Source organism: Lissotriton vulgaris, chromosome 10 (genome assembly GCF_964263255.1).
Source record: "Lissotriton vulgaris chromosome 10, aLisVul1.2, whole genome shotgun sequence".
NCBI lineage: Eukaryota > Metazoa > Chordata > Amphibia > Caudata > Salamandridae > Lissotriton > Lissotriton vulgaris.
The window spans coordinates 893,335,472-893,359,125 of record NC_141698.1 but is presented as its reverse complement, the minus strand read 5'-3'; the positions used below and the strand labels follow the sequence as shown (position 1 = coordinate 893,359,125).

Here is a 23,654-nt window from a genome sequence, read left to right as displayed (position 1 = left end):
TATCCCGGAACAGCTTAGGGAGTGGTTCCCGACAGCTGCAGACAGGCTCAGCTCATGCTAGAGCACCATCTCACATATTTCCAAGCACCCTGCCTCCAGGATTGATGAGGCCTTCCATAGGAGTGGCTGATAGGAACATATGTGTCCAGTTTAGGGTTAGGCACAGGCATACTGTACCTAAGTAAGAGGTGGTTACACCGACTTACCCCAGCTGAGTGTTCAGCCAGTTGTGTCAAAGATGGAGGCCAGGCCAGGGGTGGCACAATACGTGCTGCAGCCCCTGGTAGGCCTTGGATACACCTATGCCCTGGGCACCTAGGGTGCACTATTACAGGGGCTCATAAGGTGAACCAGTTCCAATTCGTAATGCACCTAGAGTGCATTGGCATCAATTTAGAGAGAGAACAGCAGGCTGTGGGTCTGATTAGCAGGCCCACAGCCACATTAAGTCAGAAACCAGTGAAGCAAAAAGCAAAAATTTGGGGTGACCATAGGATAGCAGACCCTACTCTCCTACACAACATATCACTGAATCCTCCAGACAAACTAATCATGCCCATATGTATCTGTGAGCGTGATGGAAAATGTTCTAAATGACTGTCCAAGACAATATTCTGCAGAAAGCCTCCAAAATGAGAAAGCTTGAAAGAAGGAGTGTTGTTAAATAGTTTGATGGATGAGTGAAGGAGATTTGAGTTGGATTCAAGTTTCTGACAGTGAGAGGCAATTAGGAGCAATTTTGTGGAAATAGATCTGAACAAGGACATGGATCCTTAACAGGGAAGTAGCGATGGGAGTTGGGTATTGATCTCAGTCGTAACTGAGTGTAGAAAGTGCATTTGACAGCCAGCCTTTGGAGCGCTTGTATTTCTTTTATCAAATGACCACTTGTATTTTCAAGAAATTTGCTAATGTCATGGATGAAGAAGTGCATAGTGAAGCTAACGTCAAAACAGTAAAGAGCTTTAGAAGATACAATAGTGAGGATTTCTGTGAGTACAGCATTAAAAGTCAGCATCTTGCTCTGGCTAGAATATCTAGTGGTGGTCAGTAAAGAGCGATGGTTGGAGACAGAGCCAAAATCTTCAAAATCCTTATATGTTTCTTCTCCGGAGGATACTGTAGCAGTTTAAGGGCTGCCTTTCCTAGTGTACACACTTATAGTTTGAGCATGTTTCTTTGTAGCCAGTGAGGTTTAATGGAAACATTCTTTAATTTCCAAGTTTAATTGCAAAGTAGAAGCCTAAATGCCAAAGGGTGCTCTGAATACAGCCATGCATTTTCATTTAAAAGGAAACTTGGGACAACATGTAAATATATTTATTTTAAGATTTCAGCCAGCAATTCCTGCATATACAGTGTGGGGTCAGGGAAGATTCATGCCTCCTCTCTTGTTTGCTTACATTGGTCCTTATATTTCAAAGCATCAGGAAATTATGTATTTAATTGTCAGTCAAAAGCTAAATTGGGCAGCAATTCTAACACAAATAAGTTATTACCAGAAGATCTCTGACTGGGTCACGGAGTTTTTGCAGAGCCCTTCCAACTTCAGCCGCAATTGTCTCCTAGAAGATAACAGAGAAACTGTAAATGATGTGAGCTTGGATTGTCCTCCAATCCAAAGAATGTTAACTGCATGAATCTCATACATGAAATAAATTGAGCTGAACCACAAAACATTTTTGCCCTTGGCTATTATATGTCCTTGGTGATAAGTGAGGAAGTGCTTGGCGCAAACACTTTTACCCCTATATTACAAAAACAGATTTTGGGGTTGGCAATATGTGTAAATAAATGCTTATATATAAGTGTTGTGTTGACAGTTTTAATCTGGTGATATTCTATTTGTAGTTTGGGCTGTTGTGTTTTGCTATAATTACACTGTGCTGTTGATTTTTCTTACTCCAGAAGTTGTGTTGTATTCTCTTTTGACTGTTGTGTTCTCTTTATGTGTCAGTTGTGTTGTTCTATGCTGTTGTTTATTTTAAATACATCAACGCCGTCATCCTCATTTCCAGTCATTTGGAGAGCTTTGTTTTACATTTACAGTGACAAACAGCTATTATCCTTTGTCCAAAGTGGTAAAAAACTGCTGTATTTTAACTTTTTAAGAACTCAGTCAGCTCAAAACTGTGACACAGACCTTTCTTAAGTTAGCACTGTCTGTGCTCACTTTATGTGAGATAGAGCTCTTAAACCTACATAAACAAATGCTTTTAATTCTGTTTCTGTTTAGTACTGAGTTACTGCTTCGGACCCCATGAAAATCCTAATTTGATAACCATCCCACCATGTTGCTACAGACATTTTTAACTTTCCCACATCCAAATTTAATTTGGACTAGAAAAGTTATTTCAAGATTAATGATTTCTGAAAATACAGATTCCTCCATTCACAAATACCATTTCCAAGTTTTATTTAGACTTTTGCCATGTATCAAATGGAGCCTGCTGCCCACGTCTGCTCACAGTTTACCAACTCTAATCAACCCTGTGCTGCTTGCACATTCACCACAGTGTCAGCAGCAGAGACTTATATTGTGTGAGGAGAATGGATTTCCAGTCTTCTTAAAGCACTCTGAATGTCATAGTTATGGGCATGGTATTCATCTACAAGAAATCCTTTTGAAATGTCACCAAAGGGATTATTTGGTACATGTTCATAGCAATCAATACATGGCAAGGCATGAAACATCTCAGATGTCTACACAACACAGCTTGTTAAAGTTAGTCATGGGTGCTATGGTGCAGACTGGTAACAGGAAGACACACATGAGGATACTACAGAAGCATGGAAAACATAACTGACAAAATGTGAGATTATAGTAATGCACATGATAGGGAAAACGTACCAACCTGGCTTCACTGATTGGGAGCTTCCACCCAACAAATGAGATTGTTCCTAAGCACTGACACCAACACCAGAGCTACTGATTCTTCCAATCTATGTTGAAGAATCAAAAAGATTCAATAAAGTATAATGGCGTGTATTAGCGAACCAGTATGAATATTTTCGCTGCAAACAATCATTGAAGTGGGCCAAAAACTTCCAGGAACTCCAAACACATGTTCCGTTTTAGTACTGTTACTTTATCAAGTTCTTGGGTCAAAAGACTATGGAGGTCATTACGATGGTGGTGAGCCCACCACTGACAGGCTGTTGGTTGCTGGTTCACCACCATCGTGAGGCCATTTTCTGCATGCCATATTAGGATGGGGGCAGCACCGTGGTGGTCCGAAACACCGACTGCCACGTATTCGACTGGCTCCAAGAGCCCGCCGGTTCTGTGTAGTGTCTCAACTTATAATATATGACATGGTGCCAAACCGCTGGTGAGATTATAATGCTTGCTCTCCACCAGCTTTTCAATGGTGGTTCACCCGCCAGGGAAAGGCTAGTGGAATTGCCTTTGGGGGCCCGTTGTGGGCAAACCTTGTGCAGGGGCAGTTTGCTTTTGCACTTGGGGGGAAATTGGTTCCCCCCTGCAGTTTTCCTGCACCATGTGGCAGACACCACATGGTGCCTGCCGCATAGTGCAGGGAAAACCAAAACCTGCCTTTTTCCATTGCAGCAGGTGCTGCAGCCAGCAGCAGCCACTGCAATGGAAAAAATGCCTTTTGCGTCTGCCGTGGTGGTGGCTACATTGTAATTGCAAATGTGGGACCACCACCTTATAGCTGGGCGGTCCTCATCCACGGGAAGATGGCAGATGGACAGAAGTCTGTTAGCCATCGTAATTAGGCCCTGTATGGGTTATTAAAATCAGGGTGTGAGCAATAATTATAGAAGTACATAACAGCTACACCAAAGTGAAGTGACTTTACATCTGGGCTAGTCGCAGGAGTAAGACTGAAGCACACTCCTAAGTGAGCCATATTGGGTTTAGACCTCTTGGGGTGGAGGGCTATATATCATCACCTGAGAGTTGAGCTATCATGTATATTGAGCTGGTGCAGCCTTATCAGAACTATCAAAGTGCTGCAATGGAGGGTTTATAAAACCCTTTAAAAGAGCTATCCTCACCTTGAAGATACCCAACAAGTACTGTACTGCGATACTTGTGGGGGACATCACCAGAAAGAGACATCAAATTCTGAACTGAGATTCTCAATGGAGACATCACCAGAGACAATTAATATAGAACTCCACTGAGGTACCGAGGTGAGACATCTCCAAAGACTGAAAATGTGAGTCAAGGATAGAATAGGAGAGAAGATATAATTCTGGAATGGGAGAACAAAACAAGCCAGCAATTAGGAACTTACCAATGTTGGATTTCCACCTAACAGAAGGTGATCCACAGCACATCCAGTGTGTTCCTGAAAATAATAAAATAATACAACAAATGTTTTCACAACTATAAGCTTTCTAAATGACACAGCACAAGAAAATTTTATATGTGATCGGTTGTGAACAAAATAATTAGACTAAAACAATACAAAGGTATGATTGCACACTAGTCTTTAAAATATCATAGATTGCAATAGTTTCACTGACATAGGATTATAAAATGAAAAAATACTGCAATGATGGATCTTATTTTTGCCACTGAAAAATCATTCTGAAACACCTCTTAAAATAAAGAGAATTAATATGAAAATATTTTAGCAATACTCTACCAGTGTGTATTTGACTTCAGCTAAAAGGTTGGTCCATTCTTCCAGGCTGCAATCATGGTCCTGGAGAAAAAGATCAGAAATTAATCACAAATGACATACAGAGTTCATATCTGCAAGAGAAGGGAAGGATGCATGATTTCAGCAGGAAGGATATTTTATTAATTGAGTTTCATAGTACTGACTGCCTGTGTGGATCTCAATAGATAAAGTAAAAGCATTCCAATAGTTCGAGGAGGAGCAGCTCTCCCTTCCTCCAGCAGTGCCACAGACATTGGTTACTATTATTTCTATATAACAGATACGTTGCCTTCAAGACAACTTGATAGAATGATTATGTCTTCTTTGCTTCATTTAATTACTCATCTGAAGTTCTGTACTTCCTTTGAGACTTTTGACAATAATGTATGTGCAATAACTATTTAAAAATATCACAATTGTGAATGTTATTGCAATATTTCATTGCATGTGAGAGTATCAACAAATCTTACTGTTATGAATTAATATGAAAAATTTGCTAACAACCCTGTACATGTATTGTAAAGTTAGTTTATCAATTCATCAGAAATGTTGGCACACATTAGAAGGCTAAGATGTGTACAGCACTCTAAGTGGTTCACACTGCGGTACGATTTGCACAGACTGGTGAATACTGATGTATGTACAGTAAAGAGTGTAGTAGATATTAGGGTGTAGAGTGAAAAGAGTGTGGATATGTATGCTAAGCTGCAGAAAGCACAGGCTGGCAGAAAGGACACAGTCGAGACAAAGGGATGGCCAGCGATGCTCATTGACTTGTAGTGCAGATAGAATCAACGTTCCTGGGGTTTAGATTATCTCGAGCAGTGGCATCTGGCACTACTAAAATGTGATTGGGCAGAAAGTCAAATATAAAGTTACAGTGAACTTGAAGCAAACATGGGGGTAGATGCGGAAAAGAAAGCTCTTTTCTCCCTCCCAAGTACATTTGAAAGCTGGCTATAAGTTGTTGTTTTTTTTAAAGTAAAATGAAAATTTATTCAGAAAGACTCAGCACTCTCCCTGCAGTCATGCAGAAACATCACTCACACTGCCCTCGCACAGACACACTGCCCTACTTACCTTGCACTTTGAGGAAAATGGACTGCATTCCCAAAAAAAAGTTGCTTTATTTAAAAAGCAAACGCAGACATGGTGGGCTGCTGCCCCCAGCAGGTCGCCATCCCTCTATTCTTGCCCAGTGCCAATGGGTCACAAATTGCAACCTGCCTCATAAATATTGCTGAGGCAGGTAATTTGTGACCCAATTAGAAATCGTAAAATGTGACTAAGAAATATCAGTACCTTCAGCTTTGCAAGTCACAAGAAATCACAATTTGTGACGGATTGGTTGTACATTTGGCCCTAAAATGGCCACAGGAGTGCGTAAGACCAGAGCTGATGGCCGACCCCCTGGGAAGTTCCGATTGGGAGAAGTGAAGATCGGGAATCACAACAGCGACAGCTACTATGTAGCTAAGACCTGAGGGTCCAGGGCATTTTGAAAAAACCCTGGTCCTTCAGGTCTCTGCTACGCAGCATCAGTCATGGTTTTCACTCCTGGCCTCTTAAATAACCCTGTGTGCAATACAGTCTTCCTGTGGTTTTTACTGAGATGAGGGTTTACATATCTTGATGTGTTCAAAAAGCTATCGGAGATAGTGCCCTGTACGAAATTACTTCCTTGGGAGCTCTGCCTCAACACGCCCACTGGATGATGGCTCTTGAGAACATGTGTGAGCAAGAGAAACTCCTGTCAATGAAGCAGATTGGGAGGGGACTTATACACTATGAAGAATGTTTTGCCACTCCAATGCCTCCTAGTTGCTACAATTGGATCCCTGGGTTCTGACTGCTCCGTTTGTTAATTGGGTCACATTATTTCTGTTCTTCCTTGGAAATGAAAAGACAGATTTAAAAAGTTGTATGGCCAGAAAAAGCGTATCAATATATCTCAAATATGGTTACCCTTATATATGTCTTGAGCCCAGAATAAGCTGAAAACACAGAGGACAAAACAAAGGCATCTTTGGCACATTTACAACTCTGTAGAGGTTGGAATGCATACTGCAGCTAGTATATAGCGCAGGGACAGATAGAATCATGAGAAACTAGAGTACGCATAATATGAATTCAGAAAACAGCTACCCATCGGGGCCTACAAGCACACACTCTGGGCTGGAGAAGACACAGAAAAAATCTGCCCTCTTCAAACTTCTGTGAGGAAATGAATCACTTGACTCTGCTAGTAACAAAAGTATGACCAATCAATGTAAGGCTTAAAAATAAAGCCATACAGCGATGGGCCATGTTCTGTAGTAATGTCTAGTGCTGTAATGCCCCCTTGGAGTTTATCTGTGCACTTCTTAAATGGGATTGTATTGTATTGTATTGTATTGTTAATTGTATTGTACCCTCCACTGCCTTCAAAGCACTCGTCAGTGCAGATAGGTCAGCTTTAAAAACAACAAATACATGCATTGCTTTCATGTGGTTTTTATTAAGAATGAGAACAAAGCAAATAATTAGTGTGACCAGATGAACCCAGTGCTTCAAATGAGACTGTGCCAGCTGTGCTGTGTTTCCCTCTGGCTCCTTAGCAGCGCAGGTTCTAGAAGCTAAAAGTAATCATGTCTGGTTGACCACAGTAACAGACCTGTCAAACCTGATCTGCGCATCAAGCTGTAGTTGCTGACTACCTATCAGCAGGATTAGTCATGCCATATCCCACCCAGATACATTAACAACACAATGGAGGAGTAAATCTAATACTTTTGGGTAATGGCAATGCGTGAGGGGGCTTGCAACTGAGGTGGGAGGTAAACACTATAAAATCTAATGAAGGAACCGCCCCTGATATATAGTGGGAGTCATACTGCTGTAGAGTGTAAATGGGGTGTAGAGCACATAGAATGGTCAGCAACCAGGTGCAGAACATAAAATGCTATCAGCAATAAGTATGGGGAACACAGTGCTAAGTAGTGAGGTGCCGGGCACACAAAAACACAGTGGTAGAAGGTAGGTGAAATGCACTAAGCATGGTAAACAGGGAGTTGTAGGTGATACAGCCTTGTAAATATATTTTATAAGAGGTCACACCAAGTGACAAACATTACTGCGTGGGTCAGTGTACTGGGCTACCAGCACTAAAAGCAAAAATCATGATTGGGGAACATTTGTAGCTTGAAACTATGACTTCACAGGAGAGATTTATATGAGGACCGAGACACACCATTCAGTGTAATTTAAGAGAGATTTGTGTGAATTCTAGATGAAATGTTGGTTATGTGGAAATTGATAAGGCATACATACCACCCTAATTCTTCTGGAAGCAGTGATGTGATTTTTAGATTCTGGCTACAGAAATGCCTGAGAATAATACTAATCAGTGTTCTTCCACAGTGCTTGGACAAACAATTTAACATTTCATAGTTCTGGAAATAGCAAATATTACTAGAACCTAGTGTAAGGGTACTCCATTTCACCATCTTGGAGATATGAACATTTGAATGGAATTGATGTATTTAATGCCTTTGATCTAAAATGTACACACAGATTTTGTGAAAAGGCAACTAGCCCAGTGAGCTAGGTTAAGAGATCAATCCTGTTCCCTCTGTGAGAGACATATAAACCTCAGATGCAGACTGCACAGTCCCAGAGGGGTCGTTGATGTCAACATGAACTGTAAATCTATATATTGAGAAGAGAATATTTTTACCTTGCAGTTTTCGTAGGAGCAGAATAGTTTTTGTAAGGCAGTCAGAAGATTTTTCACATCTTTTTTCTAAAAGAAATTTAAAGTACATTTATTAGAAATAATTCATTAACCATGCATTAGTTACCTGGTCCTAGCTGGATTTCTCTATTAGGACAAATACTCCAGTGTTTGATGTTGAATCCAGAGATCATCACTAATGCATAATTCTCATGCCCAAATGATACTTGACTCAATTACATTTCAGAGGTTGGAGTTAATGCGCCCATGTATGTTAATACTGTGACTGTGAATTGTCCTCCGTAATGCCCTGTCTACATTGTTTAAATAAAACCTATGTATTGTCATTTTAATATACGATTAACACAATGGAGAACCAAATTGTGACATTTCCAATACCTAGCCAGCACGTCTGACACAACATTAGTTCAAGAACACCCTTCCTACAGCTTTAAATAGGTTTTTGCTTCATACCACTATGCACAGTAAAACCTCACTCTTGAAGGGATACAGCAGAACATATGTCATCTCAGTTTCAGTGAAGGTTATTTATTGGGATTACTGTTAGAGCAAGTGACATAGCCATTTGCAGGCATCATTGAACACTCTCCTCTTTGCATGGAGGTACTTATACACTGAGGCATCATAAGGGGCATTTTAAATGCTCACAACAATGGATCCTAATAGAAGCTACATATTAGTTAACTCACTGTAGGCTAATATACTATGTACTATTCTCTCATGTAATGTTGTAAGCAAAGGCAATTTATGTGTTGAACTTACCAGAACTATTTCAAGACAGTTTGTTTCGGGGACCTTTACACCACTGGGTGGGCGACCATAATCGCCACCTTCATGTTGGTGCACAATACCTGTAATAATAATAATGACGGTTAAATTTGCTGTCTGCACTTTATATATTTTCGTTTCACCACACGCTTTCTCTTACTCCATATATACATATATATTACCTACTGGCGATAGCCAGTAGGTATATATAGTTAGGATTTTTTCTCTATGGGACTTTTGAAAATTCTATGCCTAATAACTTTGGCGTTTGTGGACGGAATCGGCTGAAATTTTCAGGAAAATGGCACATTTTGTTTCTGAGCAGCTCCTGGAAATTTGGGGGGGGTTCGTCAAGGGGGGGCTGAGAAAAAAGGGGGGTCCCAAAACGCGATTTTCCCATGTTAATTTCCATAGGGCGGTTGGACTCACTTTTAGCCCGAACGGCTGAATGGATTTACACGAAACTTGGCAAAATTGTAGGGACTGTTAGCCCGATGTGCCTTTGCTAGGTCTCAATATATGTGCTTCAGTGGATTTTGAGAAATTAACGTTTAAATCAAGATATATATCTGTAACAGCGCTCCGGGCAGCGATCCGGTTCGCGAACTTTTCGCGTATCGGAACTTTGCGATGCGAAGCTGATTGGCTCTCCGGTGTCTGTCAACATTCTAAACAGTCCGTAGCGGCCGCCATCTTGTCTCTCGGTAGGATCGAGAGACAAGAGGAGGCCAAAACAAAGGGGGAAATGTAGGAAAGGGGGCAATGTAGACCCCTTCTGACCCCCTAGGATTGATGAGGGGGATATTATAGAGCCACGCGGGGCAAAAAAAAAAAATCCGATTTTTTCGCCGTAAAGACGCGTCTTGGTTCGCGAACCGGGCAGCTAACCGGGCAGCTAACCGGGCAGCTAACCGGCAGCGTAACGTGAGTCGGAGGAGTAGCTGATTGGCTGTCAACATTGTAAACAGTCCGGAGCGGCTGCCATCTTGTCTCTCGAGAGACAAGATGTGGTGAAAAACGAAGGGGGAAATGAAGGAAAGGGGGCAAGGTAGACCCCTCCTGACCCCCTAGGATTGATGAGGGGGATATTATAGAGCCACGCGGGGCAAAAAAAAAAAATCCGATTTTTTCGCCGTAAAGACGCGTCTTGGTTCGCGAACCGGGCAGCTAACCGGGCAGCTAACCGGGCAGCTAACCGGCAGCGTAACGTGAGTCGGAGGAGTAGCTGATTGGCTGTCAACATTGTAAACAGTCCGGAGCGGCTGCCATCTTGTCTCTCGAGAGACAAGATGTGGTGAAAAACGAAGGGGGAAATGAAGGAAAGGGGGCAAGGTAGACCCCTCCTGACCCCCTAGGATTGATGAGGGGGATATTATAGAGCCACGCGGGGCAAAAAAAAAAAAATCGATTTTTTTTCGCCGTAGAGACGCGTCTTGGTACGCGAACCGGGCAGCTAACCGGGCAGCTAACCGGGCAGCTAACCGGGCAGCTAACCAGGCAGCTAACCGGCAGCTAAGCTAAAAAAAAAAAAAAAAAAGATTCGATTTTTTCGCCGTAGAGACGCGTCTTGGTACGCGAACCGGGCAGCTAACCGGGCAGCTAACCAGGCAGCTAACCGGCAGCTAACCGGGCAGCTATATCTGTAACAGCGCTCCGGGTAGCGCTCCGGTTCGCGAACTTTTCGCGTATCGGAACTTTGCGAAGCGGAGCTGATTGGCTCTCCGGTGTCTGTCAACATTCTAAACAGTCCAGAGCGGTAGGGATTGTTTGTTTGATGTGCCTTTGCAAGGCCTCAAGATATGTGCATGTGTGGATTTTGTCTAATTAAGGTTAAAAAAATATATATATCTGTAAGCGTGCTCCGGCGCGCTTACGTTACGGGTTTGGTTTGCGCTGCAGAGGCGACGCGTCATGAGGCGTCTCACGTGGCTACGTGATACGTCACGTAATAAAGAGTATATTTTACAGCTACAGATATTAGCTTTTAAAAAACCAATGAAATTCAATGAAAAAACCACAGGTTATAGACTATATATAGTTAGGAATTAGCATTTACAAAACCTTGAAAATTCACTGAAAAAACCATAGGTTATAGACCATATATAGTTAGGAATTAGCATTTACAAAACCTTATTTTACTCGCACAAAACCATTGAAATTCCATATATAGTTAGTTGCACTAACTATATATCGCGCACCCGCAATCCACTGCTGATGATGTCACATATTACATCATTCATGACATGGTCAGTGACATCACTGATGACATCACTGATGACATCTCAAATGACATCACTGATGACATCACTGATGACAACATCCAGTGACTGTATGTTTCTGTAAAGTTAAAATATGTCTTATATTTTGAAGAATGAGTGGATGTATAAGTGTCTGGATGAAGGATTTAGTAGGTGCATGACTGACTGATTGAGTGAGTGATTAAATGTGTCTCACTGAGTGCATGGGTTAGTGACTAAACTGTTTTAATTTGTGCATCATTATATCTGTTGTTCTACAAACTGCTGCATATGTTGATCAGTAGCTATATGAGTAACTGTATGGGTTGATTGGTTGTCCAAGTATTTGTATGGGAAACTGAGTGTGTGTGTATGGGTGGCTGGAAGGTGTGTGACTCTGTACATAGATGTGTGAGTAGTTGATTCACTATATGTATAGATTCAAAAGTGCATGTGCAAACAGCTGTATGGGCGGTTGACTGTGCATGAGTGTATTAGTGAGTGAATGGATATCTCAGTGCTACATGTCAAAATAAGTACATATGTAAAACACAGTACATGTGAGAGTTGACATCTATAAATAACTGTGCATAAGAGCCAGTGAATGTGTGAGTGGCTGTATGGATCATTGTGAACATGTATCAGAGATTGTATAAGAGAGTAAAGTAAATATGTGTTAGTATATGTTTGAATAAGTAAGGTGTGTATAACTGTATAGTTGAGAAAATGGAGGTGTGATTGATTTTTGGCATAACTGACTAGGTGTGTGAGTAACTCCATGGATGAGTGACAGTCTGTGACTGTCTGTTTACACTGATTGTATCTAAGGTTATATTAGAGTCTGAAGAGGTTCATGGTATTATCACATGAATGATATCATCAGTGATGTTATCAGTCATGTCAAATGAGATGTTTTCAGTGATGTCATCAGTGATGTCATTTGAGATGTCATCAGTGATGTCATCAGTGATGTCACTGACCATGTCATGAATGATGTAATATGTGACATCATCAGCAGTGGATTGCGGGTGCGCGATATATAGTTAGTGCAACTAACTATATATGGAATTTCAATGGTTTTGTGCGAGTAAAATAAGGTTTTGTAAATGCTAATTCCTAACTATATATGGTCTATAACCTATGGTTTTTTCAGTGAATATATATATATGTGTGTGTGTGTGTATATATATAGATAAATAGATAGATATAGATATATACACACACCCACACATAATTGGGCCAATAACTTATTCAGTCTCAGGATTTGACTGAAATCCTTAAATCTTCAAAGTCTCTCATCTCTAATAGCTTGTTACAGCTAATTACCATACATCGTTTAGCAGGCTAAGGGCCTGACTTTGAATCGGCTGGTATTTTCCGAGCTGTGTGTAAAGTCCCGTTTGTGTATTGGTCGGAATTTTGAATTGGGAGGTATGTATCATATCCGTTAAACATACATTACATTAAATATCTCAACTTTCCTTAAATTTTGACAGGGAAAACCTGCCTAAATTTAACAGGGAAATGTGTACAGTATTCACCATACCATACCATGGTCATTCCGATCCTTAAGAAACCTACCCTCGATCCGACCAAATCAGAACACTACCGGCCCATTTCCCTTCTTCCTTGGCCAGCCAAGTTAGCGGAAGCTCATGCTAACCGCATTTTATCTGCTCACCTGCATGAAACGAATCTACTGGATAATTCCCAGAATGGATTCCGTGCAGGTCATAGCACTGAAACAGCTCTCTTGGCTGTGGTGGAACACATAAGGAAGATGCTGGATCAGGGTCAGACGGCGGCGCTGATTCTTTTAGACCTCAGTGCCGCTTTCGACACGGTGTCCCATCAGATTTTATTACATCGTCTGATGGAGGCTGGAGTCGGAGAGACGGCACTTGAGTGGTTTCGCTCTTTTCTTAAGGATCGAGGTTTTAAAGTGTCCACCCCCCCTTTTGTTTCTGCGTCACGTTCTATTCTTCAGGGTGTTCCCCAAGGTTCGGCTCTTAGTCCCACTTTATTTAATTTGTATGTTCAGCCTTTGGCGGAGGTTGCCCATAGTTTTGGTCTTTCCTTAGTGTCATACGCCGATGACACGCAGCTGGCGGTGGCACTGAATGGAGACTCCAGCATGGACGCCCCCACCTTCCAGTCAGCGTTAAAAGCGGTTGCTGGCTGGATGGCGGACAACCGATTACAACTAAATGCCTCTAAGACCGAGGTCATTATTTTCGGTAAGGAAAGTGGTCTATGGGGAGATCAATGGTGGCCTACTGATCTTGGCCCTGTGCCTACCCCTGTGAGTGAAGTCAGAAACCTTGGGGTGTGGTTTGACGACAAGCTTTCGTTTATTTCCCATACCAAACGCGTGGCTGGCGTATGTTTTGGTACTTTGCATGGTCTGAGACCCATTTTTAAATTTTTCGATGCTGAGACAAGACAGATTATGGTCCAGGCTCTGGTTCTTACCAGACTGGACTATGCCAACTCTCTGTTTTTGGGCTTAAACCAGGCCGAACTGTCCCGTCTTCAGAGGGTTCAGAACGCGGCGGCCAGGATGCTTGTCGGCCTCCCGAAATTTGTCTCAGCTCGCCAAACCATCCACAATCTTCATTGGCTCCCGATTGAGCAAAGAGTTAAGTTTAAAGCCCTCTGCTTAACTTTTAAAATCCTTAACCTAGCCTCTCCCCCGATCCTTGCACAGACTATTCTGCACTATGCTCCTACCAGAGCTCTTCGCTCTGCTAGTCTCAACCTTGCCATAGTGCCTCGTTTTAAAAGGGCCAGAGTGGGTGGTCGCTCGTTTTCAGTGCTGGCGGCTGCTCTTTGGAATTCTCTTCCAGCTCCTCTCCGCTCAATTTCAGATCTGCTTCTTTTTAGGAAGACCTTGAAGACTTTCCTTTTCTCCACAGTTTAGTCTGCTTCTTGTCCAGCTATTTTTATTGTGTTGTGTTTTTCAGATCTCCAAAGCGCCGGGACGCCTCTTGGCTGCGGCATCCGTGCGCTATATAAAAAATAGTTAACATAACATAACATAACATAACATATCCAGAGAACATAAAAATCCACATGTTATTCTACAAAACTCTTAATTAGTGATATTTATCAAACCCAATAAATAACGTACCTTAGAGTATCTTTATGTATGAGGTATGATAAATAGCACCTTGTTTAACACCTTGTGCTACATAGATATAGAAGGAACCCAGATTATTCAATAGGGCATCTCAGTTGGTCGGCTATAAAAGTCTGTAACCTTTCTTGTACTCCATTTAAAAAAAAATAGCTTCTGACACTACTCACAAATCTCTCCATTTCTAAACTTTATAAAAACAGTACACATATATTTGACTGTGTCTAGATTAAAACTGGATAATGGTTATAAAATCATGAAATGTCCAGATTTAGGGCCAGTTGCTGGGATTAAGAATTAATTTACAACAGATGTACTATTTTTAAGTCTTCACATTATACTAAAATGCACAGAGAGCATGCATGATTAGATCACTAAGGTTTTTCTGTAGTGCCCAAAGTGACAAATGTAACTGTAAGAGATTATTATAGTGATTAGCCTTTTATGTTAAATACATGTATTTATTTGGAGGAACCTTCCAATAAACAATAGTTACAAGACAATTTGTACTATAGAACGTACCCTCCCTGGTTAATTGAACATAATCATCACCACCATGTGAGTGAACAAAACCTAGAACAAAAATACATGACAGTCTGCAATATGCTTTTTAAGATTTGGTACAAACATCTGAAGTTAAATAGGAGTGTGGAATGAACTGTATATGAGTTGTAATTCACTCAAAAACCTAGTCAATCATTTACTCTCTCATTAACCCACTCACAAACACATTCGGTTTTAGACTTGGTGCATCAATTCCTACATAAACTACAGGATCTAGAACATAAAAGACATACACTTTCTAAAAACCATGAACTGCTAAGATATATTATCAGTTGGAAGAATCATGATTCATTTCAAAACACTAGTATCTAGTAGTAAAATATTATTCTTAATGTAAAAAACATGTATGATTGCATAGCAGTGACATTGTGTTTTTACCTGTAGTGATAGCATCGCATTTAAGAGATCATTTGATGGATTTGATCCTGAATTACAACTCCCAAATTTATTTTGAGGAATCTCACAGTTAAGCATTATTGCAAGACCGATTTTGGTAGAATATCCTTAATATTTCACTTAAACGTATTAAAAAAGATTAAGGGAGTCAGTTTTTAAATAATGATTCAAAACCCTAAAATATGAATTTACATTATCACTGAAAAAATGCTTCAATAGCATGTCCATCATCCAACAGTACTCAAGTTAGAAAACAGGTGGCTAATATCCCTAAAGGAAAAGATAGAATTGGGTCTGGATCATCCCCACTGTTTTGTGGATTTGGACCATAGACAAGAGAAGATGGAAAAGTAGCATAGATGTGTGCTCCAGACGTCCTAATTTTGAATATTAGCGAGTTACACAATAATTTCTGATCTGCTGTTCAGTTACACAACAGCAGAGCAGGGGGACCTCTCACAGGTCGAAATGTCATTGAAAAGAGAGTGTCATTGCACCACTTTTGTTAAATATAGATTTGTGAATTTGACCATGACCAGACCCAAGTCAGCTGGCATATTGTTTATTGCCTATACCATATTATTGATGTATAGTTAACAGGAACCTCAGTTGGAAGACCCACCTTCAGCTAAATCCCTATAAAACCAGCCACAATTATTGGTGCACTAGCAGGGGTTAATGACATGTTTGAGTAGCATAAATTAAACACAACACTAAAAGGAGGGCTCCATGAATATACTACCCATTATCATTTATGGAGTCACGAAGCATGTTGATCTTATATCATGCCATACCAGTCGATGTTATTTGCTTAGAATTAGGTATGTGTGCCATGCTGGACCTTAAGGTTATTGAGGTCAATACGAGTTAAATATGCTTCAATTATGCTTCTACCATTAGTATTTTCAATGCCACACACCAGTGCTAAATAATTCTTTCATTTCCATGTGCAACTCTTTCACTGATATTGATTCAACAAAATATCAGCAGTTAAGGAAGTGCAGACATATTCCTTTTGACACCTGACATCACAGTTTTGACCCCCACCCTACCTTTTAAACTTTAATAGTCTCCTTGTTGCTGCTGATGGAGTTATAACAAGGCGAAATGCTTAGAATCTCTATACATGTTAGATATTTACATTTACGTATGACTGCCTTCCTCTGCCAGTCTTCACCATAAAATATGAGTTGAAGTTCAAGGCTATGGGAAGCATCTTAGCATATTGGGCATGGAATTCCCTTAATTCAATTTTCATTATTCCACTGCCTTGAATTTCTAATTAATCAACTCTAAAAGTAGTTGTGTGAGTCAGTGAATGAAGGTGTTAGTTAACAAATGGACAGACAATAAAACAACGATCTTCCTTAGAAACGCAGTACATACAAATCTGTAAAATAAAAGTTTGTTACCATAGCAAGTGCTAACGCCCACCAGCAGGAACACCACAGCGATCTTCATGTCTGAGAGATGAGACTGTAGTGAGTATTTGACTGCAATACTATGTTCAAGCTCTTGGTGAATTTATCAATGCAGGACACCTACATTTATACTGGAAGCATTTCCTCGATCTCCTCCCAGAGATTCACACCACAGATCAAATGACCACTTTATCAGATTGAATCTTGCCAATTCGCTCAAGCGAGGATAATTTAAATGGTGCCTGTTTCACACACTTGCTTTTCCTTTCCAGTTAGTAAACATTGAGGTGTAACTGTCATGTTTCTGTTTGTTGTTCCCTGTTGAAAGACCACTTAGGCATAATGAAGAACAGGCTATTTGTCAAAGGGTGCATTTGGTCTAGAAACACACTGCTATAGCTTTATATTTCTTATCTTTATCATTCAATTTCCTCTGATGTAATTGATTTTGATAGCAGCTAAAAGGGTGTTGTGTGTGTATTTCCACTTCCAAGGTTTGTTATTTGTTAGGGATTAAGTATACATTTTCTGCAGTAAGAACTTTGCAGAGGGTTTCATTACTGGCACAAACCTACTACAATTAACCATATCTACCTTGTGGCCAAGTGCTAATAAACTCATGGTACATACACAACGTGACAACTCCAAAGAGGATGTTTCAAACTTAAATCCCCCAAACATAAAAACTATTTAAAACCCTATGCATGAATCACTGTACCAAACAATTTCAGTGAAACATGACATAACAGAGCTAGCATGCGCCTGAAATATGTTCAAAAACCTAAACATATAATATTGTGTCGAACACTTCTCATAAACCGTGGCCAACCAAAACGCCATATTACTGTTTTGAAAACAATATGACACTGTCAAAATCTACAGCTAGGCACTTTGCAAAAAAAGGGTCAGTTTTCACTTTGAAAATGTGCGATTTGACCTATTTCCTGTCGCAGGGCATAAGGCCTACACACACAAGTGAGGGACCATTTTTCTCAGAAGACTTTGGGGAATGCGGGGCGGGTAGAATTTTGTGCATCCATGCAGATTCCAGAACTTTCCACCAAAGAAATGTGAGTAAAATATGTTTTTTTTTATACAAAGTTTGAGGTTTGCAAAGGATTCTGGGTAACAGAACCAGGCGAGAGCTATAAAAATCAATCTATCCTGGAATCCCCTGGGTCTGTAGATTTAAAAAATGTTTAGGTTTGCTAGGTTTACCTTGATGCCGGCAGAGCTAAGGTTCAAAATCTACAGCTAGGCACCATGCAAAAATATTGTCAGATTTTACTGTGAGAATGTGGTGTGTTCATGTTGCATTTTAGGCTGTTTCCTGTCGCTGGCACTAGGCCTACCCACACAAGTGGTGTACCATTTTTCTTGGAAGACTTTGGGGATTGCGAGGAGGGTAGAATTTTATGGATCCATGCAGATTTCAGAACTTTCCAAAACAGAAATTTGAGGAAAATATGTTGTTTTTTTTACAAAGTTTGAGGTTTGCAAGGGATTCTGGGTAACAGAACCTGGTTAGAGCCAGACAAGTCATCTCACCCAAATTTACCTTGGGTGTCTACTTTTTAAAAATGCATAGTTTTGCTAGGGTTGCCGATGTGCTAGCAGAGCTAGGTTTCAAAATCTACAGCTAGGCCCTTTGCAAAAAAGTGTCAATTTTCACTGCGAGAATGTGATGTGTTCATGTTGCGTTTTGGTCCGTTTCCTGTTGCAGACACTAGGCCTACCCACACAAGTGGTGTACCATTTTTCTCGGAAGACTTTGGGAAATGCGGGGAGGTTAGAATTTTGTGGATCCAGACAGATTTCAGAACCTTCCAAAACAGAAATTTGAGGAAAATATGGTTTTGTTTTTACAAAGTTTGAGGTTTGCAAGGGATTCTGGGTAACAAAACCTGGTGAGAGCCAGACAAGACACCCCATACTGTATTTCCCCAGGTGTCCAGTTTTCAAAAATGTATAGGTTTGTCAGGTATCATTAGATGGCAGCAGAGCTAGGGTTCAAAATCTACAGCTCGGCTCTTTGCAGAAAAAGGGTCCGTTTTCACTTTGAAAATGTGGTGTGTCCACGTTGTGATTTGGCCCATTTCCTGTTCCAGGGCACCAGGCCTAACCAAACAAGTGAGGTACCATTATTCCCAGAAGACTATGGGGAATGCTAGGGGTGTACAATTTAGTAAATTCATGCAGAATCCAGAGCTTTCCACCAAAGAAATGTGAGTGAAAAATGTGTTTTTCGTTTTACAAAGTTTGAAGTTTGCAAAGGATTCTAGGTAACAGAACCTGATGAGAGCCAGACAAGTCACCCCAGCCTGTGTTGTCCTGGGTGTCTAGTTTTAAAAAATGTATAGGTTTTCTAGGTTTCTTTAGGTGCCAGCAGAGCTAGCGTTCAAAATCTACAGCAAGGTACCTTGCAAAAAAAGGGTCAGTTTTTACTTTGAAAATGTGGTGTATCCACGTTGCAATTTGGCCTATTTCCTGTTGCCGGCAGTAGGCCTACCCACACAAGTGAGGTACCATTTTCCTTGGAAGACTTTGGGGAATGCGGGGCAGGCGGAATTTTGAGGATCCATGCAGATTCCAGAACTTTCCACCACAGAAATGTCTGGAGAATGTGTTTTTTTACAAGGTTTGAGGTTTGCAAAAGATTCTGGGTAACAGAACCAGGTGAGAGCGAGAGAAATCACCCCATCCTGGAATCCCCTGGGTCTGTAGATTTAAAAAATGTATAGGTTTCCTAGGTTTAACTTGGTGCCGGCAGAGCTAAGGTTCAAAATCTACAGCTAGGCACCTTGCAAAAATATTGTCAGATTTTACTGTGAGAATGTGGTGTGTTCATGTTGCGTTTTGGGCCGTTTCCTGTCGCAGGCACTAGGCCTACCCACACAAATCGTGTACCATTTTTCTCGGAAGACTTTGGGAAATGCGAGGAGGGTGGAACTTTTTGGATCCACGCAGATTTCAGCACTTTCCAAAACAGAAATTTGAGTAAAATATGTTGGTTTTTTTTTACAAAGTTTGAGGTTTGCAAAGAATTCTGGGTAACAGAACCTGGTAAGAGCCAGACAAGTCACCCCATCCTGTATTGTCCTGGGTGACTAGCTTTCAAATATGTATAGGTTTGCTAGGTATCTTTAGATGGCAGCAGAGCTAGGGTTCAAAATCTACAGCTAGGCTCTTTGTAAAAAAAAGGGTCAGTTTTCACTGTGAGAATGTGGTGTGTCCACATTGCAATTTGTCCCATTTCCTGTCGCAGGGCACAAGGCCTAACCACACAAGTGAAGTACCGTTTTTCTCGGAAGACACTGGGGAATACTGGGTGTGTGAAATTTTGTAAACCCATGCAGAATCCAGAACTTCCCACCAAAGAAATGTGAATAACATTTTTTTTTCCAAAGTTTGAGGTTTGCAATGGATTCTGAGTAAAAGAACCTGATGAGAGCCAGACAAGTCACCCCATCCTGTATTGTCCTGGGTGTCTAGTTTTAAAAAACGTATAGGTTTTCTAGGTTTCCTTAGGTGCCAGCAGAGCTAGCGTTCAGAATCTACAGCTAGGCACTTTGCAAAAAAAGGATCAGTTTTCACTGTGAAAATGTGGTGTGTACACGTTGCGATTTGGCATATTTCCTGTCGCAGGGCACTAGGCCTACCCACACAAGTGAGGTACCATTTTTCTCAGAAGACTTTGGGTAATGTTGGGTGTGTGAAATTTTCTAAATCCATGCAGAATCCAGAACTTTCCACAACAGAAATTTGAGTAAAATATGTTTTTTTTACAAAGTTTGAGGTTTTTAAGGGATTCTGGGTAACAGAACCTGGTGAGAGCCAGATAGGTCACCCCATCCTGTTTTCCCCTGGGAGTCTAGTTCTCAAAAATGTATAGGTTTGCTAGGTATCCCTGGATGCCAGCAGAGCTAGGGTTAAAAATCTACAGCTTGGCTCTTTGCAAAAAAAGGGTCAGTTTTCCCTGTGAAAATGTGGTTTGTCCGCGTTGCGTTGTGGGCCATATCCTGTTGCGGGCAGTAGGCCTACCCACACAGGTGAGGTTCCATTTTTCTCTGAAGACTTTGGGGAATGCGGGGTGGGTGGAATTTTGTGGATCCATGCAGATTTCAGAACTAGCCACCACAGAAATGTCAGGAGAATGAGTTTTTACAAGGTTTGAGGTTTGCAAAGGATTCTGGGTAACAGAACCAGATGAGAGCCAGAGAAATCACTCCATCCAGGAATCCCCTGGGTCTGTAGATTTAAAAAATGTATAGGTTTGCTAGGTTTACCTTGGTGAGCTAAGGTTCAAAATCTACAGCTGGGCACCTTGCAAAAATATTGTCAGATTTTACTGTGAAAATGTAGTGTGTTCAAGTTGTGTTTTGGGCCGTTTCCCGTCGCAGGCACTAGGCCTACGCACAAAAGTGGTGTACCATTTTTCTTGGAAGACTTTGGGGAATGTGGGGAGGGTGGAATTTTGTGGATCCACGCAGATTTCTGAACTTTCCAAAAAAGAAATTTGAGTAAAATGTGTGTGTTTTTTTTACAATGTCTGAGGTTTGCAAGGGATTTTGGGTATCAGAACCTGGTTAGAGCGAGACAAGTCACCCCATGCTGTATTCCCTTAGGTGACTAGTTTTAAAAAATGCATAGTTTTGCTGGTTTGCCCAGGTGCTGGCAGAGCTAGGTTTCAAAATCGACAGCTAGGCTCTTTGCAAAAGTGAGGTACCATTTTTCCCGGAAGACTTTGGGGAATGCTGGGTGTGTGAAATTTTGTAAATCCATGCAGAATCCAGAACGTTCCACCAAATAAATGTGAGTAAAATATGTTTTTTGTTTTACAAAGTTTGAGGTTTGCAAGGGATTCTGGGTAACAGAACCTGGTGGGAGCCAGACAAGTCACCCCAGCAGGTCAAGGCACCTACAGTAGACCATATGAAGCAAACCCTTCTATGTAAACGTGCTCAATACACCAAGTTTCTTGTAGACAAATTATGTCATGTTCAATAATGAAATCTATACATCGTGCATCCTTTTTGCTTAATAGACCGGCTATATTCCACGTAACAATTGTATAGCCATTTGCTAATGTTTTCCCCAGCTTATCACTAAAACATTCACTTTTCCTTTCTTCATCCATATGTGTTGGGTCTCTACATATGAGCCTTTGGCATTTGGAAGTACATATAATGCATTTTTTAATAATTTGTTGGGGGCATGGCCTAGACCGTCAAGATGGTGGTCACACCTTAGGAGCACTCTGAATCCCCAAGACGAACTCTCCAGATCCCCGCCTAGCCTCTGGGCCTGAGCACTCTGGCTAAAGGGTGTCAGCTCTGGTGAACATCTGGTGTTGCCCGGTGGACCCAGTCAATCAATCAATCAATCAAGGCATTTGTATAGTGCGCTACTCACCCAGAGGGTCTCAAGGCGCTTGAGGGGGGGGGGGGGGGGGGGGTCCGCTACTACTCGAACAGCCAGGTCTTGAGTTGCTTCCTGAAGGAGAGGTGGTCTTGTGTCAGGCGGAGGTGGATGGGGATGGAGTTCCACATCTTGGCCGCCAGGTAGGAGAAGGATCTTCCTCCCCGTTGTGGCTTTTCGGATGCGGGGAACGGCGGCGAGGGCGTGGCTGGTCGATTGTAGCTGACGGGTTGGAGTGTAGAAGGTCAGGCGGTCGTTGAGGTATCTGGGGCCTTGGTTGTGAAGGGATTTGTGTGCGTGGGTGAGGAGTCGGAATGTGATTCTCTTGCTGACGGGGAGCCAGTGCAGGTCTCTCAGGTGTCCGGAGATGTGACTGTGATGGGGGATGTCCAGGATGAGTCATGCTGAGGCGTTCTGAATGCGCTGGAGTCGCTTCTGAAGTGTGGCTGTGGTTCCGGCATAGAGGGAGTTCCCGTAGTCGAGACGACTGGTGACGAGCGCCTGGGTGACCGTCTTCTTGGTTTCGGTGGGGATCCACTGGAAGATCTTATGTAGCATGTGTAGGATGTTGAAGCAAGACGAGGAGATGGCGTTGACTTGTCTGGTCATCAACAGGGAGGAGTCCAGGATGAAACCCGGGTTGCGTGCGTGTTCTATTGGTTTGGGTGCGCTGCCCAGGGCAGGGGGCCACCAGGAGTCGTCCCATGCAGAGGGTGATGATCCCAGGATGAGGACCTCCGTCTTATCTGAGTTCAGTTTCAGGCGGCTGTTCATCATCCACTCAGCTACGTCTTTCATCCCTTCGTGAAGGTTGGTTCTGGCGGTTGCTGGGTCGTTGGTGAGGGAGAGGATCAGCTGGGTGTCGTCAGCGTAGGAGATGATTTTGAGGTTGTGTTGGCGTGCGATGGCCGTGAGGGGGCTCATGTAGATGTTGAACAGCGTGGGGCTTGATCGATGAGCCTTGTGGTACGCCGCAGATGACTTCGGTGGCCTCTGATCTGAAAGGTGGTAGGCGGACTTTCTGGGTTCTTCCGGCGAGGAAGGAGGAGATCCATTCCAGTGCCTTCTCCTGGATTCCGATGTTGCTGAGGCACTGCACTAGGGTGCGGTGGCAGACCGTGTCGAACGCCGCAGAGAGGTCCAGGAGGATGAGTGCCGCTGTTTCCCCGTTGTCGAGCAGGGCTCGGATGTCGTCTGTGGCTGCGAAAAGGGCGGTCTGGTGCTGTGGTTGGCTCTGAAACCGGACTGCGAGTCGTCGAGGGATCCATTCGTCTAGAGGAAGGCGGCCAGCTGTCTGTTGACGGTCTTCTCGATGACTTTGGCGGGAAAAGGAAGGAGCGAGAT

General features: G+C 42.0%; 1 protein-coding gene across 1 annotated transcript in view; it reads right to left on the bottom strand.

The window, feature by feature from the left end:
- The window catches only part of LOC147688962 (ranaspumin-like), a 30,275-nt gene extending 13,298 nt beyond the window's left edge, over positions 1 to 16,977 (bottom strand). The window contains exons 1-6 of the mRNA XM_086939847.1: positions 16,884 to 16,977; positions 9,133 to 9,221; positions 8,353 to 8,418; positions 4,620 to 4,679; positions 4,266 to 4,319; positions 1,500 to 1,565 (exon numbers count right to left, since the gene is read on the bottom strand). Of these exons, the coding sequence (XP_086795973.1) occupies positions 1,500 to 1,565; positions 4,266 to 4,319; positions 4,620 to 4,679; positions 8,353 to 8,418; positions 9,133 to 9,221; positions 16,884 to 16,932 (384 nt within the window). The 5' untranslated portion in view covers positions 16,933 to 16,977. The remainder of the gene's footprint in view (positions 1 to 1,499; positions 1,566 to 4,265; positions 4,320 to 4,619; positions 4,680 to 8,352; positions 8,419 to 9,132; positions 9,222 to 16,883) is intronic.
- Between the last annotated feature and the right edge of the window lie 6,677 nt (positions 16,978 to 23,654).